The sequence below is a fragment of the Amia ocellicauda genome, chromosome 5 (assembly GCF_036373705.1).
Source record: "Amia ocellicauda isolate fAmiCal2 chromosome 5, fAmiCal2.hap1, whole genome shotgun sequence".
Classification (NCBI taxonomy): Eukaryota; Metazoa; Chordata; class Actinopteri; order Amiiformes; family Amiidae; genus Amia; species Amia ocellicauda.
In genome coordinates, this window is record NC_089854.1 from 11,620,434 (window position 1) to 11,638,032 (window position 17,599).

The window sequence follows — 17,599 nt, forward strand, 5'->3', positions numbered from 1 at the left end:
ACTATAGTCCCCACAGCGCTGGCTCCAGTCTGGGCTCTATACTATACTATAGTCCACACAGCGCTGGCTCCAGTCTGGGCTCTATACTATACTATAGTCCCCACAGCGCTGGCTCCAGTCTGGGCTCTATACTATACTATACTATAGTCCCCACAGCGCTGGCTCCAGTCTGGGCTCTATACTATACTATAGTCCACACAGCGCTGGCATTAGTCTGGGCTCTATACTATACTATAGTCCACACAGCGCTGGCTCCAGTCTAGGCTCTATACTATACTATAGTCCACACAGCGCTGGCTCCAGTCTGGGCTCTATACTATACTATAGTCCACACAGCGCTGGCTCCAGTCTGGGCTCTATACTATAGTCCACACAGCGCTGGCTCCAGTCTGGGCTCTATACTATAGTCCATACAGCACTGGCTCCAGTCTGGGCTCTATTCTATAGTCCCCACAGCGCTGGCTCCAGTCTGGGCTCTATACTATACTATAATCCCCACAGCGCTGGCTCCAGTCTGAGCTCTATTCTATACTATAGTCCACACAGCGCTGGCACCAGTCTGGGCTCTATACTATACTATAGTCCTCACAGTGCTGGCTCCAGTCTGGGCTCTATACTATAGTCCACACAGCGCTGGCTCCAGTCTGGGCTCTATACTATACTATAGTCCACACAGTGCTGGCTCCTGTCTGGGCTCTATACTATAGTCCACACAGCGCTGGCTCCAGTCTGGGCTCTATACTATAGTCCACACAGCGCTGGCTCCAGTCTGGGCTCTATAGTATACTATAGTCCACACAGCGCTGGCACCAGTCTGGGCTCTATACTATACTATAGTCCACACAGCGCTGGCTCCAGTCTGGGCTCTATACTATACTATAGTCCCCACAGCGCTGGCTCCAGTCTGGGCTCTATACTATACTATAGTCCACACAGCGCTGGCTCCAGTCTGGGCTCTATACTATACTATAGTCCCCACAGCGCTGGCTCCAGTCTGGGCTCTATACTATACTATACTATAGTCCCCACAGCGCTGGCTCCAGTCTGGGCTCTATACTATACTATAGTCCACACAGCGCTGGCATTAGTCTGGGCTCTATACTATACTATAGTCCACACAGCGCTGGCTCCAGTCTAGGCTCTATACTATACTATAGTCCACACAGCGCTGGCTCCAGTCTGGGCTCTATACTATACTATAGTCCACACAGCGCTGGCTCCAGTCTGGGCTCTATACTATAGTCCATACAGCGCTGGCTCCAGTCTGGGCTCTATTCTATAGTCCCCACAGCGCTGGCTCCAGTCTGGGCTCTATACTATACTATAATCCCCACAGCGCTGGCTCCAGTCTGGGCTCTATACTATACTATAGTCCAGACAGCGCTGGCTCCAAGTCTGGACTCTATACTATACTGTAGTCCACACAGCGCTGGCACCAGTCTGGGCTCTATACTATACTATTGTCCCCACAGCGCTGGCTCCAGTCTGGACTCTATACTATACTATAGTCCACACAGCGCTGGCTCCAGTCTGGGCTCTATACTATAGTCCACACAGCGCTGGCTCCAGTCTGGGCTCTATACTATACTATAGTCCCCACAGCGCTGGCTCCAGTCTGGGCTCTATACTAAACTATAGTCCACATAGCGCTGGCTCCAGTCTGGGCTCTATATTATACTATAGTCCCCACAGCGCTGGCTCCTGTCTGGGCTCTATACTATAGTCCACACAGCGCTGGCTCCAGTCTGGGCTCTATACTATACTATAGTCCACACAGCGCTGGCACCAGTCTGGGCTCTATACTATAGTCCACACATTGCTGGCTCCAGTCTGGGCTCTATACTATAGTCCACACAGCGCTGGCACCAGTCTGGGCTCTATACTATACTATAGTCCACACAGCGCTGGCACCAGTCTGGGCTCTATACTATACTATAGTCCCCACAGCGCTGGCTCCAGTCTGGGCTTTATACTATACTATAGTCCCCACAGCGCTGGCTCCAGTCTGGGCTCTATACTATACTATAGTCCACACAGCGCTGGCTACAAGTCTGGACTCTATACTTTACTATAGTCCACACAGCGCTGGCACCAGTCTGGGCTCTATACTATACTATAGTCCCCATAGCGCTGGCTCCAGTCTGGGCTCTATACTATACTATACTATAGTCCCCACAGCGCTGGCTCCAGTCTGGGCTCTATACTATACTATAGTCCACACAGCGCTGGCATTAGTCTGGGCTCTATACTATTCTATAGTCCACACAGCGCTGGCTCCAGTCTAGGCTCTATACTATACTATAGTCCACACAGCGCTGGCTCCAGTCTGGGCTCTATACCATACTATAGTCCACACAGCGCTGGCTCCAGTCTGGGCTCTATTCTATAGTCCACACAGCGCTGGCTCCAGTCTGGGCTCTATACTATAGTCCATACAGCACTGGCTCCAGTCTGGGCTCTATTCTATAGTCCCCACAGCGCTGGCTCCAGTCTGGGCTCTATACTATACTATAATCCCCACAGCGCTGGCTCCAGTCTGGGCTCTATACTATACTATAGTCCACACAGTGCTGGCTCCAGTCTGGGCTCTATACTATAGTCCACACAGCGCTGGCACCAGTCTGGGCTCTATACTATACTATAGTCCCCACAGCGCTGGCTCCAGTCTGGGCTCTATACTGTACTATAGTCCACACAGCGCTGGCTCCAAGTCTGGACTCTATACTATACTATAGTCCACACAGCGCTGGCACCAGTCTGGGCTCTATACTATACTATTGTCCCCACAGCGCTGGCTCCAGTCTGGACTCTATACTATACTATAGTCCACACTGCGCTGGCTCCAGTCTGGGTTCTATACTATAGTCCACACAGCGCTGGCTCCAGTCTGGGCTCTATACTATACTATAGTCCACACAGCGCTGGCACCAGTCTGGGCTCTATACTATACTATAGTCCCCACAGCGCTGGCTCCAGTCTGGGCTTCATACTATACTATAGTCCCCACAGCGCTGGCTCCAGTCTGGGCTCTATACTATACTATAGTCCACACAGCGCTGGCTCCAAGTCTGGACTCTATACTATACTATAGTCCACACAGCGCTTGCTCCAGTCTGGGCTCTATACTATACTATAGTCCCCACAGCGCTGGCTCCAGTCTGGACTCTATACTATACTATAGTCCACACAGCGCTGGCTCCAGTCTGGGCTCTATACTATACTATAGTCCCCACAGCGCTGGCTCCAGTCTGGGCTCTATACTATACTATAGTCCCCACAGCGCTGGCTCCAGTCTGGGCTCTATACTATACTATAGTCCCCACAGCGCTGGCTCCAGTCTGGGCTCTATACTATACTATAGTCCACACAGCGCTGGCTCCAGTCTGGGCTCTATACTATACTATAGTCCACACAGCGCTGGCTCCAGTCTGGGCTCTATACTATACTATAGTCCACACAGCGCTGGCTCCAGTCTGGGCTCTATACTATAATATACTATAGTCCAGTTTGAAGTTACCAATACTGAGCAAGTATTCTTTTAAGATGATCGAATATGTACGAATGTAGTTGGTTTTATATAACTGTTCTTATCTCTCTCCCTCCCTCTCTCTCAGATCCACACTCGGCCTCTCCAGCCGCCCCCTCGAGTGACCCCCTCCTTGACGCCCCCCCAGCCTCCTCCTCCTGCCCCACTGCCACCTCCCCTACCCCCCCCTCCTCTCCCTCCTCCCTGCACTCCTCCCTCCGCCCCTCCCCCTCTATCCCCCACTCTGCTGGAGGAGCAGGACCTGCGCTCTGTCGACCCCTGTAAGGACCTGTGGGGATCAAAAGGCTACGAGGACTACAGACGGGCGGGTACAGCTCGGACACTGGCTCTGGGGGGGGTCGGCGGGGTCACTGGGGTCATGGGCTCATCACTGGACAAGACGGAATTGTGCGTGGTGCGCTTCGAGAAGGAGCTGACTGGGGCCACGGTGTCCCCTGGGCTGGGCATCGGTGGGCCACACCACCACCACCACCACCACCACCACACGCACCACTGCCCGCCCCCCGGCAAGGGCTCCCCCTCCCCATCTCCCTGCTGCCTCCACGCCCCCCCCAAGCCGGCGCACTGCCCCTCACGGACTCGGCAACAAAGAGAGAGGGGAGGTGGGGGGGTAGGGAAAGGGGGGGAGTGTGTGGGGCTGGGGCTGGGGGGGGTATCTTCCTCCCTGGAGCGGGCCCCCACAACGGCTTCGTCGGCGTGTCCCCTGTCTGCCACCGTGCCCACCTCTTCCTCCTCTTCCTCCTCCTCCTCCTCCTCTTCCTCGGCCACAGCTTGTATCGGCGCCCCAGCCTTCTACCCCTGCTGCCCGTGCTGCTGCCCCTGCTGCTGCCCCTGCTGCCGCGGCGGCTCTCCCACCCCCAGCCCCGGCTCTCATCACCTCCACCCCCACCCTCCTGCCCCCACCTCAGCCCCTCCCTCGTCCACGTCGCCGCCCCTGCCCGCCTCCCCCTCGCACTGCGTGTACTGCCGCGCCGTGTTCCACCCCTCGGAGAACGGGCGGGGCCGTTGCCGTGATGCCCCAGACCCCGCCCTGCGCTGCCTGCGCCGCTGGACCTGCGTGTGGTGCGCAGAGACACTGCTGTATCACTGCATGTCAGACTCCGAGGGGGACTTCTGGGAACCCTGCTCCTGCGAGGACGACGCCAGCGGAGGGGTCCGGGCAGGGGCGACGGGAGGTGGCGGGGGGGGACTGGGGGGGGGCGACGACAGGGGCGGGGGGCAGGGCGGATGTCGCTGCCGCCCCCACCCCCTGTGCCTGGCGCGCTGGCTGGCTGTGCTCGCCCTGTCCGTGGTGGTGCCCTGCATGTGTCTGTATCTGCCCCTGCGAGGGTGTCTGCGCTGCGGGGAACTGTGCGGCTGCTGTGGGGGCAGGCATAAAGCCCTACGGTGAGTGTGGGGGGGGGGGCGGCAGGGTTGGGGCTTGGGGGGAAGGGATCGGGGGGTACTGCCTGGGGTAACTGTGGGAGAGGAGATGGAGGAGGAGTGCAGTGGTAGGGCACTCAACAGGGCAGTGGTGGAGGGAGCTGTGGGGGTGTGGGGATGTGGGGGTGGGGTGGTGATCTTTAGGGTGGAATATCAGAGGGGACCTGAGAGAGGGTGGGCTCTAGGTCTCATCTTGGAGAGGGAGGGAGGGCACTACAGGAAGGGCCCTGTGTGTGTGTGTGTGTCTGTGAGTATGTCAGTGATGTGACATGTATCTGTGTGTGCCTGTGTCTGTGGGTGTGTGACTGTCTGTCTGAGTGTCAGTATGTCAGTGTGTGTGTGTGTGTGTGTGTGGGTGCGTATCTGTACGTGTCTGTGTGAGTGTGTGTGCCTGTGTGTGTGTGTGTGCATATGTAGCTGGGGGTCCTGAGGTGTCCACAAGGGGACATTGAGTTACATGACAGCTGTGTAACAGACAGCTGGCTGCGTGCTGCACTGAGGGGGGTCTGGGGTGACCCTTGCCTTCTGGGATCCTGCAACTGTAGTAGGAAATGGATATGTAACAGAATGACTGGTACAGTGTGCTGAGCACCGGGACGAGTTTCTACCCAGTGTATAGAGATTGGTGTGTACACTATATTGTATAGTAACTGGTCTGTATTCAGTGTGTAGTGACTGGTCTGTGCAGTATATTGTACAGGGACTGGTCTGTGCTGTATATTGAATAGGGACTGGCTTCCCTCGATATAAGAAACAGGATCGGTATTAATGGTCAGTATTGGCGGACAGAGGACGACGAAGTCTGAGATGCTTTTCATGGGGAGAGATGGCATTTCAATCATGGGCCCCGAATCCAGCCCTCCCCCATGCCTTCTGTCACTCCTGCTCCCCCACCCCAATCTTGTCAAGGCTGAGACTGTCTGAAGTGAGCCCCCCCCCCCATTCACCACTGCTCCACATTCTCCCAACACACACACTGCCACACACACTAGTACACATACACACTGGAACACAAACACAATGATATACACACACACTGATAAACACACAGCTCTACACACACTCCCACACTTGCACACAATTCTACACACGCACGTTTACACACACATTGATACACTGATGCATACACTCGCATACTGCCCCAGACAATTATGGTCACACTCACACACTCTCACACTGCTACGCACACTGACATCCTGACACACAAACTGATAGACACACTGATGCACAGTAACGCACACAAACACACTGATGCACACACTCGTCCCTGATATACACTCACACATCTAGACACACTGACACACACACCACTACAAATACACACCCTGATATACACATACTGACAACCACATTGTGTAGATCAGTGTAACAGCCCCAGCTCCCTGCCCCTGCTCCTCTCCCTGATATCTTAATTAATGTGCCTTTTGATTTTAACTGTCTGTTAACGATTCTCTTCTGGGTTCTGTAATTATGTTCTTAATGTTACAAATTCATTCTGTTAATTAATTAATTAATTTATTGATGGGAATACTGGTTGCGGTTATTATTATTTTTCTATCATTTATTTATTTATTTTTGCCAAGGTGTGGCTTAATGTAATATCAGATTTTTTTTAATCAGTTGGTAAAAAATTTAAAGGTAATTTATATATTTGTTTATTTAATTGTTTGTTTGTTTATTTATTTATTTATTTATTTATTGTTTATTTAGTTCCTCTTGAGACCTGGTTTGGTTTGGTTGCTGGTTTCTGTGCTGTCGTTTGATTTTCTGAATTTGTGCCAATGTGCTACTGGAAGGTGTTAAATATTGTGGGTTTCTATTGTAATTAAAACCCTGACTCTATATTTTAATGAAACTCGGCACTGTTGAGTCTTCTTGCTACCTCTGAATGTGGGATGGAGAGAGAGAGATGGGAGAGAGGAGAGGAGATGTGGGGAGAGGAAGGGAGAGGACAGGAAATGGGAGAGTAGAGAGGAGAGAGAGAGGAGGAGAGGTGAAAGCAGAAAGGCCCGAGGAGAGGGGAATTAAACAGAGACAGACAAAACACAACCAAGAAAGTCAGTGTCATTGAGAAAAATACATTTAATGTTTTGTCTTTTTAATACCAAGCGTCCTAATTAAGAGTGATGTATTGCTTAAAAAAGGAGAATAACGTGTAGCCTGTAACAGTCTAAACAAGCCCAGGTGAAGTTGCTACATATATGTGTTTGTGTGTATCTGTGTATATGTGTGTCAGTTTGTCAGTGTGTGTGTGGGGTTTTGTGTGTTCATGAGAATTCACTGTATCATTGTGTGTCAGTACATTGGTGCAACAGTGTATATGTGTCAGTGTCAGTCAGTACAGCCAGAGGTATATAGATACATATAAAAATGACAAGCTTAGAGTAATCTGATCATTCAGTGTTGTATTGCTGGGTTAAAGCTTCCAATGCTGCAGTCCCATTGGCTCCTCAGTGTCAGATGGCCTCCAGCTCTGCCGCATTCAGCCAATTGGCAACGTGATTCTCGATTTCCTGTACAAACAGACCAAAAGGGTCACTCACTGTCTCTCGCTGTTGCTCTCTCTCAATCCCCTCTCTCTCTGTCCCTCTCTGTGTTTCTCTCTCTCCTTCCCCCCACTCGCTCATCCTCCTCTCCCTGTCTCACTCACCCCCAACTCTCCTCCTGGTCCCCCTCTCCCTCCGTGTCTCCCTTGCTCTCTCTCTCTCTCCGTCACTCACCTGTCGTGCCTCTCGGAGTGCCGGGGGGTCGGTGAGGTAGGGGGGGGCCATGTCTGCGCAGTGTGAGGCTCCAGGTATCAGCAGGGCCAGGCTGCCCTCCCCCCCGCCCCCTCTTCCTCCACAGCAGCTGCTGCCAGGGAGGACACTGAGCACGTGCCAGGGGTCCACATCACCTGAGAGAGAGATGGGGAGGAGAGATGAAGATGAGAGGAGGACAAGATTGACACATTGTTCTCTGAGCTGCAGTTTTACCTCTCCCTTTCTCTCTCTCTCTCTCTCTCTCCTTTCCACGCTCCCACATTACCCTTCTCCCTTTTACACCATCTGCCCCTACCCTACTCCATCCCTCCACCCCTTCTTTCTACACTCTTCTCCTTTACCCCTCTTTACTCTGCCTCCCTCTCACCGTTGACATACAGTACTCTGTAAGTGGCTGGGCTGTCAGAGCCATAGTAGCTGTTGGTGAATTGCACTGCACTGGCCAGCCTGTCCTCACTGACACCAAACACCAGGGGGCAGAGCTGAGTCTGAGCCTGCAGGGTCAGCAGGGGGGAGAACGGACAGCTGGGGTCCTCACAGGACTGGTCTGGAAAGAGAAAGAGAGAGAGAGAGAGATGGACAGGGAGAGAGAGAGAAACGCACAAAGACAGACACAGACAAACAGGTATTGGACCCACAGTATATTATATAGTGACTGGTCAGTACATAGTGTATATTGACTAGTCTGTACAGTATATTATATAGTGACTGATCTGTACAGTATATTAAACAGTGGCTGATCTGTACTGTGTATTATATAGTGACTGGTTTGTAAACAGTATCGTGCTGTTTGGGCCTCACAGTATCCAAACTCAGTGCAGGTCTGGTAGCTCCACTGCCTCTCCCCCACACCGCCGGGTTGCAGCCTGATGTCCTGCAGCTCAGACAGCCGCTGCTGGAAGGACGACCACAGACAGGGCTCCCCCACCTGCTGCAGGTACGCCTGGGGACGGGAGAGGGAGAGAGTCTGAGTAGTCAAGGAGTAGAGTGTGAGTAGTGCAGAGCACAGTGCTGTACAGTGTGTGTATTGTTATGGAATGTGTGTAGTACAGTGTTTGCAGTGGAGTGCAGTGTTTGTAGTACATTGTTCAGTGCAGTATCGTGTTGTAGAGTGTTTATAGTACAGCACAGTGCAGTATAGTGTGGTATAGTGTTGATAGTACAGTGTTTACAGTACAATGTAGTGTAGTACAATGCTTACAGCTGACAATGTTTATAGTACCGTGCAGTGGGCGTCAGTACCTGAGCGAGCTGTGCCAGGCGGGTGTAGGCATCTGCAGAGCTGGAATTTCCCATGATGGCACAGACCTGGGCGATGCTCAGCGGCACCCCTTGCCCGTCGTACTGCGCCGCGCCCATGGCAATGCCTGCCAGGCTGGACAGCAGCTCGCGACGGTCAGCGGGGTCGGACAGCGCCGTGCAGCTCTGGAAATCCGTGGCCACCGAGGACAGGCGGCCGGAGCGCAGAGCCGAGTCCAGCACTGAGAAAGCCTGTCTCACCGCCAACACACACTGAGAGACAGAGAGACGGGGAGAGAGAGAGGGGAAGGGAGAGGGGGAAATATGGATATTCACAGACACATACGGACAGACAGACTCACACAGGTGGACAGACAGATGGACGAACGGTCTCACCTGGTCAGATCCTCCCACCACAGGGTTGCTGAGGCTCTTGGCCACAACCTGAAAAAAACAACGGCGCTGTGTCAGAGAAAAGGTGTTGTGAGCCCTCCTGCGTGTCTCAGTGTGTTTCACTGTGTGTCCGTGTATCAAGATCTCAGTGTGTGTCGGTGTCTGTCAGGGTGTCTTTGTGTGTCTGTGTGTTTTAGCACTGCCTCCCCAGTAATACCTTGTTGTACTCAGTGAAGTTCAGCTGGGCTTTGACTGGGGCTGAGGAGGCCACAGCACCGTAGATTAGGTGAGGGAACTGGAGCACAGACAGCAGAGAGATATTAACACAGCGCAGAGCAGGACAATACAGAGCAGTGCAGTGCTGTCAGTGTGCCATTGAGTCAGTGTGCAGGTGTCAGTACCTTGCCCCTCAGCCACGCGGACAGGCTGCCAGCGTAGGATCCCCCGAAGCTGATCCAGGTGTTTCTGGAAGTCAGACCATAGAGCATGCAGATGTACTGCTGGAACAACATCAGGTCATACAGACTGAGACAGAGAGAGAGAGAGAGAGAGAGAGAGAGAGGGGGAGGGGGAGGGGGGAGATGCAAAAAAGGTAATTTTAGTTTCCTCTCTGTCTCTCTCCCCCCTCCCTCTCTCTGCCTTTAAATATCTGTTTACAATCTATGTATTAAACCTCATCTATGCCTTACCCTCTCTCCTGCCCCTCCCTCCCTCCACCTGTTCCTCTCCCTCCCTCTCTCCCTCCCTTTCCCTCCCCATCACTCTCACGCCTGCTGGCTGCTCAGTTGTGATAGCCGCTCAGTGTCCAGTTGGTCGTTATCCAGGGTGGAGGCAGCGCTCTGGCCATAATATCGGTGCTCCAGAGAGACCAGCAGGGCACTGTGCTGAGCTGCCATGGACACATGGTGACCTGGACAAACACACACACAGAGGGACACAGTGAGACTAACTGACTTACACACTGACTGACTGACAGACTGATATACAGACTGACTGACAGACAGACCTGCCAGAACGCTGTACTCTGAGAGGGTGCCCTCCCCCCCGATGTAAAGGAACACTGGGCCACCAGAGCGGTGCCAGAACTCAAGGTTCACAAAATACCTCTGAGAGAGAGAGAGAGAGGGAGAGAGGGTTATGGTACAGTGTGGTCAAGGTGTGTGAACTGTATTATACTGTACTGTGCTGTAGTGTAGTGTAGTGTAGGTGTATACTGTACTGTACTGTACTGTAGTGTAGGTGTATACTGTACTGTGCTGTAGTGTAGTGTAGTGTAGGTGTATACGGTACTGTGCTGTAGTGTAGTGTAGGTGTATACTGTACTGTGCTGTAGTGTAGGTGTATACTGTACTGTGCTGTAGTGTAGTGTAGGTGTATACTGTACTGTGCTGTAGTGTAGTGTAGGTGTATACTGTACTGTACTGTGCTGTAGTGTAGTGTAGGTGTATACGGTACTGTGCTGTAGTGCAGTGTAGGTGTATACTGTACTGTGCTGTAGTGTAGTGTAGTGTAGGTGTATACTGTACTGTGCTGTAGTGTAGTGTAGGTGTATACTGTACTGTGCTGTAGTGTAGTGTAGGTGTATACTGTACTGTACTGTGCTGTAGTGTAGTGTAGGTGTATACTGTACTGTGCTGTAGTGTAGGTGTATACTGTACTGTGCTGTAGTGCAGTGTAGGTGTATACGGTACTGTGCTGTAGTGTAGTGTAGGTGTATACTGTACTGTGCTGTAGTGTAGGTGTATACGGTACTGTGCTGTAGTGTAGTGTAGGTGTATACTGTACTGTGCTGTAGTGTAGTGTAGGTGTATACTGTACTGTGCTGTAGTGTAGTGTAGGTGTATACTGTACTGTACTGTGCTGTAGTGTAGTGTAGGTGTATACGGTACTGTGCTGTAGTGCAGTGTAGTGTAGGTGTATACTGTACTGTACTGTGCTGTAGTGCAGTGTAGTGTAGGTGTATACTGTACTGTACTGTGCTGTAGTGTAGTGTAGGTGTATACTGTACTGTACTGTGCTGTAGTGTAGTGTAGTGTAGGTGTATACTGTACTGTGCTGTAGTGCAGTGTAGGTGTATACGGTACTGTGCTGTAGTGTAGTGTAGGTGTATACTGTATTGTGCTGTAGTGTAGGTGTATACGGTACTTTGCTGTAGTGTAGTGTAGGTGTATACGGTACTGTGCTGTAGTGTAGTGTAGGTGTATACTGTACTGTGCTGTAGTGTAGTGTAGGTGTATACTGTACTGTACTGTGCTGTAGTGTAGTGTAGGTGTATACGGTACTGTGCTGTAGTGCAGTGTAGGTGTATACTGTACTGTGCTGTAGTGTAGTGTAGTGTAGGTGTATACTGTACTGTGCTGTAGTGTAGTGTAGGTGTATACTGTACTGTGCTGTAGTGTAGTGTAGGTGTATACTGTACTGTACTGTGCTGTAGTGTAGTGTAGGTGTATACTGTACTGTGCTGTAGTGTAGTGTAGGTGTATACTGTACTGTGCTGTAGTGCAGTGTAGGTGTATACGGTACTGTGCTGTAGTGTAGTGTAGGTGTATACTGTACTGTGCTGTAGTGTAGGTGTATACGGTACTGTGCTGTAGTGTAGTGTAGGTGTATACTGTACTGTGCTGTAGTGTAGTGTAGGTGTATACTGTACTGTGCTGTAGTGTAGTGTAGGTGTATACTGTACTGTACTGTGCTGTAGTGTAGTGTAGGTGTATACGGTACTGTGCTGTAGTGCAGTGTAGTGTAGGTGTATACTGTACTGTACTGTGCTGTAGTGCAGTGTAGTGTAGGTGTATACTGTACTGTACTGTGCTGTAGTGTAGTGTAGGTGTATACTGTACTGTACTGTGCTGTAGTGTAGTGTAGTGTAGGTGTATACTGTACTGTGCTGTAGTGCAGTGTAGGTGTATACGGTACTGTGCTGTAGTGTAGTGTAGGTGTATACTGTATTGTGCTGTAGTGTAGGTGTATACGGTACTTTGCTGTAGTGTAGTGTAGGTGTATACGGTACTTTGCTGTAGTGTAGTGTAGGTGTATACTGTACTGTGCTGTAGTGTAGTGTAGGTGTATACGGTACTGTGCTGTAGTGTAGTGTAGGTGTATACTGTACTGTGCTGTAGTGTAGGTGTATACGGTACTGTGCTGTAGTGTAGTGTAGGTGTATACTGTACTGTGCTGTAGTGTAGTGTAGGTGTATACTGTACTGTGCTGTAGTGTAGGTGTATACTGTACTGTGCTGTAGTGTAGTGTAGGTGTATACTGTACTGTACTGTGCTGTAGTGCAGTGTAGTGTAGGTGTATACTGTACTGTGCTGTAGTGTAGTGTAGGTGTATACTGTACTGTGCTGTAGTGTAGGTGTATACGGTACTGTGCTGTAGTGCAGTGTAGTGTAGGTGTATACTGTACTGTACTGTGCTGTAGTGTAGTGTAGGTGTATACTGTACTGTACTGTGCTGCAGTGTAGTGTAGTGTAGGTGTATACTGTACTGTACTGTACTGTGCTGTAGTGTAGTGTAGTGTAGGTGTATACTGTACTGTGCTGTAGTGTAGTGTAGGTGTATACTGTACTGTGCTGTAGTGCAGTGTAGGTGTATACGGTACTGTGCTGTAGTGTAGTGTAGGTGTATACTGTACTGTGCTGTAGTGTAGGTGTATACGGTACTGTGCTGTAGTGTAGTGTAGGTGTATACTGTACTGTGCTGTAGTGTAGTGTAGGTGTATACTGTACTGTGCTGTAGTGTAGGTGTATACTGTACTGTGCTGTAGTGTAGTGTAGGTGTATACTGTACTGTACTGTGCTGTAGTGTAGTGTAGGTATATACGGTACTGTGCTGTAGTGTAGGTGTATACTGTACTGTACTGTGCTGTAGTGTAGTGTAGGTGTATACTGTACTGTGCTGTAGTGCAGTGTAGGTGTATACTGTACTGTGCTGTAGTGTAGGTGTATACTGTACTGTGCTGTAGTGTAGTGTAGGTGTATACGGTACTGTGCTGTAGTGCAGTGTAGTGTAGGTGTATACTGTACTGTACTGTGCTGTAGTGTAGTGTAGGTGTATACTGTACTGTGCTGTAGTGCAGTGTAGGTGTATACTGTACTGTGCTGTAGTGTAGGTGTATACTGTACTGTGCTGTAGTGTAGTGTAGGTGTATACGGTACTGTGCTGTAGTGCAGTGTAGTGTAGGTGTATACTGTACTGTACTGTGCTGTAGTGTAGTGTAGTGTAGGTGTATACTGTACTGTACTGTGCTGTAGTGTAGTGTAGGTGTATACGGTACTGTGCTGTAGTGCAGTGTAGTGTAGGTGTATACTGTACTGTACTGTGCTGTAGTGTAGTGTAGGTGTATACTGTACTGTGCTGTAGTGCAGTGTAGGTGTATACTGTACTGTGCTGTAGTGTAGGTGTATACTGTACTGTGCTGTAGTGTAGTGTAGGTGTATACTGTACTGTACTGTGCTGCAGTGTAGTGTAGTGTAGGTGTATACTGTACTGTACTGTGCTGTAGTGTAGTGTAGTGTAGGTGTATACTGTACTGTGCTGTAGTGTAGTGTAGGTGTATACTGTACTGTGCTGTAGTGTAGGTGTATACTGTACTGTGCTGTAGTGTAGTGTAGGTGTATACTGTACTGTACTGTGCTATAGTGTAGTGTAGGTGTATACTGTACTGTACTGTGCTGCAGTGTAGTGTAGGTGTATACGGTACTGTGCTGTAGTGCAGTGTAGTGTAAGTGTATACTGTACTGTACTGTGCTGTAGTGTAGTGTAGTGTAAGTGTATACTGTACTGTACTGTGCTGTAGTGTAGTGTAGGTGTATACTGTACTGTGCTGTAGTGTAGTGTAGGTGTATACTGTACTGTGCTGTAGTGTAGGTGTATACTGTACTGTACTGTGCTGTAGTGCAGTGTAGGTGTATACTGTACTGTGCTGTAGTGCAGTGTAGTGTAAGTGTATACTGTACTGTACTGTAGTGCAGTGTACCTGGCTAAAGGTGCGGTTGTTCTGCCGGTCGAGGTGGTCCAGGGGCTGCGCGATGCGGCCCTCCGTCAGCAGGGGGCGCCGTGCCGCCACACTGTGCAGCTGCTGCTTCACTCTGTGCCGCTGGGTCAGCAGGACACGCTGCTGTATCTGCCTGAGCACCCGGCCTGAGAGAGCCGCAGCGGGGCGAGGGGACGGGTGGTTGGAAGGAGGTAGGGGCATTGGAGAGATTATTCTTACTATTAATACTGCTGATCGGACAAGCTGAGGGTACGAGTGGTCGCATCTCGTGTCAAGGCAAGCGCACGCCAAGCGCTGAACCCACGCCACGCCGGCGGGACGCATCTCTGCCGTTCTGGGACGCTGACCTCGAATGCATCTTCCTCAGGCACGGCTGTCTTTCTTTCTTTTCTAAAATGTACTTTTCTTTTTGTCTCACTATTCCTGTCTTTTGCTCCCCTCATATTTCTGAATCTGAATTTGAGAGATAGCCTGACAGACACTTTAAATGCACACACATCTATACACCTGGAGATTGATACCAGACAGACACAGACAGACATACAGCTAGAGAGATCAATAGACTGATTGACTGACTGATTGATGGATATTTAGATAGATCAACAGAAGGGGAGATAAGTGCCAGTGTACGGAAGAGAGAAAACTGATTCTTTCTATTATTTATTCATGTAATTCGTTCTTTCATCAGAGTTTATGTAGTTGTATGATACACGACGTATTAATAGTATTGTTGTTATCAGATTATATTCTTATTATAATTATTAGTATCTGTCTCAGTGGGACACTACGCTTACTCAAGGTAACATGAGCATTCAATTCACACCTACTCTCACTCCTCCCTCTCTCCCTCTATTTCCATCTCTCCATCTCTCTTAATGTATGTATTTATTTATGCAAAGAGTGAGAGTGATAAAGAGATATACTGGCAGAGTAAACTCAGTGCGCCAAAGACTTGCGACGTTGCGCTGATGTGTCATCGATAATCAGTCAGGTGATCGTGTCTGGCTGATCGATAATCGGAACTCACCCGACTGGACCGGACCGAGGAGCGAAAGCAGGAGCAGCAGACACCCGAACCGGACCGTGAGCAGCGCCATGGGAGCACAGGTACAATCAAAGCTGGGCTCTGTTTCAGTTCGTTTCATTGTGCAGGTAGTTGGTCGGAGATGTGTAGGTAACCCGGCCTCTGTGTCTGTCTGTCTCTCTGAGCACACTGAGTATTAATACTGTGTGTGAATGTGTGTGTGTGTGAGAAAGAGAAAGTGTCAGTGTATGAGTGTGGGAAAGAATGTGTGTTTCTGTAGGTGTGTGTGTGTGTGTGAGAGAGAGAGAGAGAGCGTCACTATGTATGTGTTTCAGTATGTGCTTAAGAGAATTTGACTGTGTACATGTGTGTCAATATTTGTGTGTGTGTCCTGCTATACTATACTCTGGCCAGCAGAGGGCGCCAGAGACCATTAATGAGCAGTGCTGTGTAAATCTGAATTCTGTACAGGAACAAGAGTTATATACCACACTGTCACTGTACTGCACTGTACTATAGCACACTGTCACTGTACTGTACTGTACTATAGCACACTGTCACTATACTGTACTGCACTGTACTATAGCACACTGTCACTATACTGTACTGTACCTTACCACACTGTCACTGTACTGCACTGTACTATAGCACACTGTCACTATACTGTACTGTACCTTACCACACTGTCACTGTACTGCACTGTACTATAGCACACTGTCACTGTACTGTACTGTACTATAGCACACTGTCACTATACTGTACTGCACTGTACTATAGCACACTGTCACTGTACTGTACTGTACTATAGCACACTGTCACTATACTGTACTGCACTGTACTATAGCACACTGTCACTATACTGTACTGTACCTTACCACACTGTCACTGTACTGCACTGTACTATAGCACACTGTCACTATACTGTACTGTACTATAGCACACTGTCACTATACTGTACTGCACTGTACTATAGCACACTGTCACTGTACTGTACTGTACTATAGCACACTGTCACTATACTGTACTGCACTGTACTATAGCACACTGTCACTATACTGTACTGTACCTTACCACACTGTCACTGTACTGCACTGTACTATAGCACACTGTCACTATACTGTACTGTACCTTACCACACTGTCACTGTACTGCACTGTACTATAGCACACTGTCACTGTACTGTACTGTACTATAGCACACTGTCACTATACTGTACTGCACTGTACTATAGCACACTGTCACTATACTGTACTGTACCTTACCACACTGTCACTGTACTGCACTGTACTATAGCACACTGTCACTGTACTGTACTGTACTATAGCACACTGTCACTATACTGTACTGCACTGTACTATAGCACACTGTCACTGTACTGTACTGTACTATAGCACACTGTCACTATACTGTACTGCACTGTACTATAGCACACTGTCACTATACTGTACTGTACCTTACCACACTGTCACTGTACTGCACTGTACTATAGCACACTGTCACTATACTGTACTGTACCTTACCACACTGTCACTGTACTGCACTGTACTATAGCACACTGTCACTATACTGTACTGTACCTTACCACACTGTCACTGTACTGCACTGTACTATAGCACACTGTCACTGTACTGTACTGTACTATAGCACACTGTCACTATACTGTACTGTACCTTACCACACTGTCACTGTACTGCACTGTACTATAGCACACTGTCACTGTACTGTACTGTACTATAGCACACTGTCACTATACTGTACTGCACTGTACTATAGCACACTGTCACTATACTGTACTGTACCTTACCACACTGTCACTGTACTGCACTGTACTATAGCACACTGTCACTATACTGTACTGTACCTTACCACACTGTCACTGTACTGCACTGTACTATAGCACACTGTCACTGTACTGTACTGTACTATAGCACACTGTCACTATACTGTACTGCACTGTACTATAGCGCACTGTCACTGTACTGTACTGTACTATAGCACACTGTCACTATACTGTACTGCACTGTACTATAGCACACTGTCACTATACTGTACTGTACCTTACCACACTGTCACTGTACTGCACTGTACTATAGCACACTGTCACTGTACTGTACTGTACTATAGCACACTGTCACTATACTGTACTGTACCTTACCACACTGTCACTGTACTGCACTGTACTATAGCACACTGTCACTGTACTGTACTGTACTATAGCA

General features: G+C 49.4%; 2 protein-coding genes across 2 annotated transcripts in view; one reads left to right on the forward strand and one right to left on the reverse strand.

Moving 5' to 3' along the window:
- Positions 1–4,937, forward strand: part of spred3 (sprouty related EVH1 domain containing 3) — a 28,404-nt gene extending 23,467 nt beyond the window's left edge. The window contains exons 6-7 of the mRNA XM_066705696.1: positions 3,615–4,700; positions 4,770–4,937. Of these exons, the coding sequence (XP_066561793.1) occupies positions 3,615–4,700; positions 4,770–4,937 (1,254 nt within the window). The remainder of the gene's footprint in view (positions 1–3,614; positions 4,701–4,769) is intronic.
- Positions 4,938–7,067: 2,130 nt separating this feature from the next.
- Positions 7,068–15,453, reverse strand: prss16 (serine protease 16). Its single transcript, XM_066705697.1, has 12 exons — positions 15,384–15,453; positions 14,339–14,502; positions 10,367–10,466; positions 10,129–10,270; positions 9,762–9,885; positions 9,578–9,655; positions 9,364–9,411; positions 8,971–9,240; positions 8,530–8,671; positions 8,096–8,275; positions 7,690–7,862; positions 7,068–7,482 (listed from the first exon to the last, which is right to left on the reverse strand). Exons 1-12 carry the CDS (start codon positions 15,451–15,453, stop codon positions 7,426–7,428), a joined length of 1,548 nt encoding a protein of 515 aa, XP_066561794.1. The 3' UTR covers positions 7,068–7,425.
- Between the last annotated feature and the right edge of the window lie 2,146 nt (positions 15,454–17,599).

Coding starts and splice junctions, on each gene's coding strand:
- prss16 (XM_066705697.1), bottom strand. CDS start 15,453: ATGGCGCTGCTCACGGTCCGGTTCGGGTGTCTGCTGCTCCTGCTTTCG. Junction 9,656..9,761: donor CCGCGTGGCTGAGGGGCAAG/GTACTGACACCT, acceptor TCTGTGCTCCAG/TTCCCTCACCTAATCTACGG. Junction 8,276..8,529: donor CTGCACTGAGTTTGGATACT/GTGAGGCCCAAA, acceptor TTCTCTTTCCAG/ACCAGTCCTGTGAGGACCCC.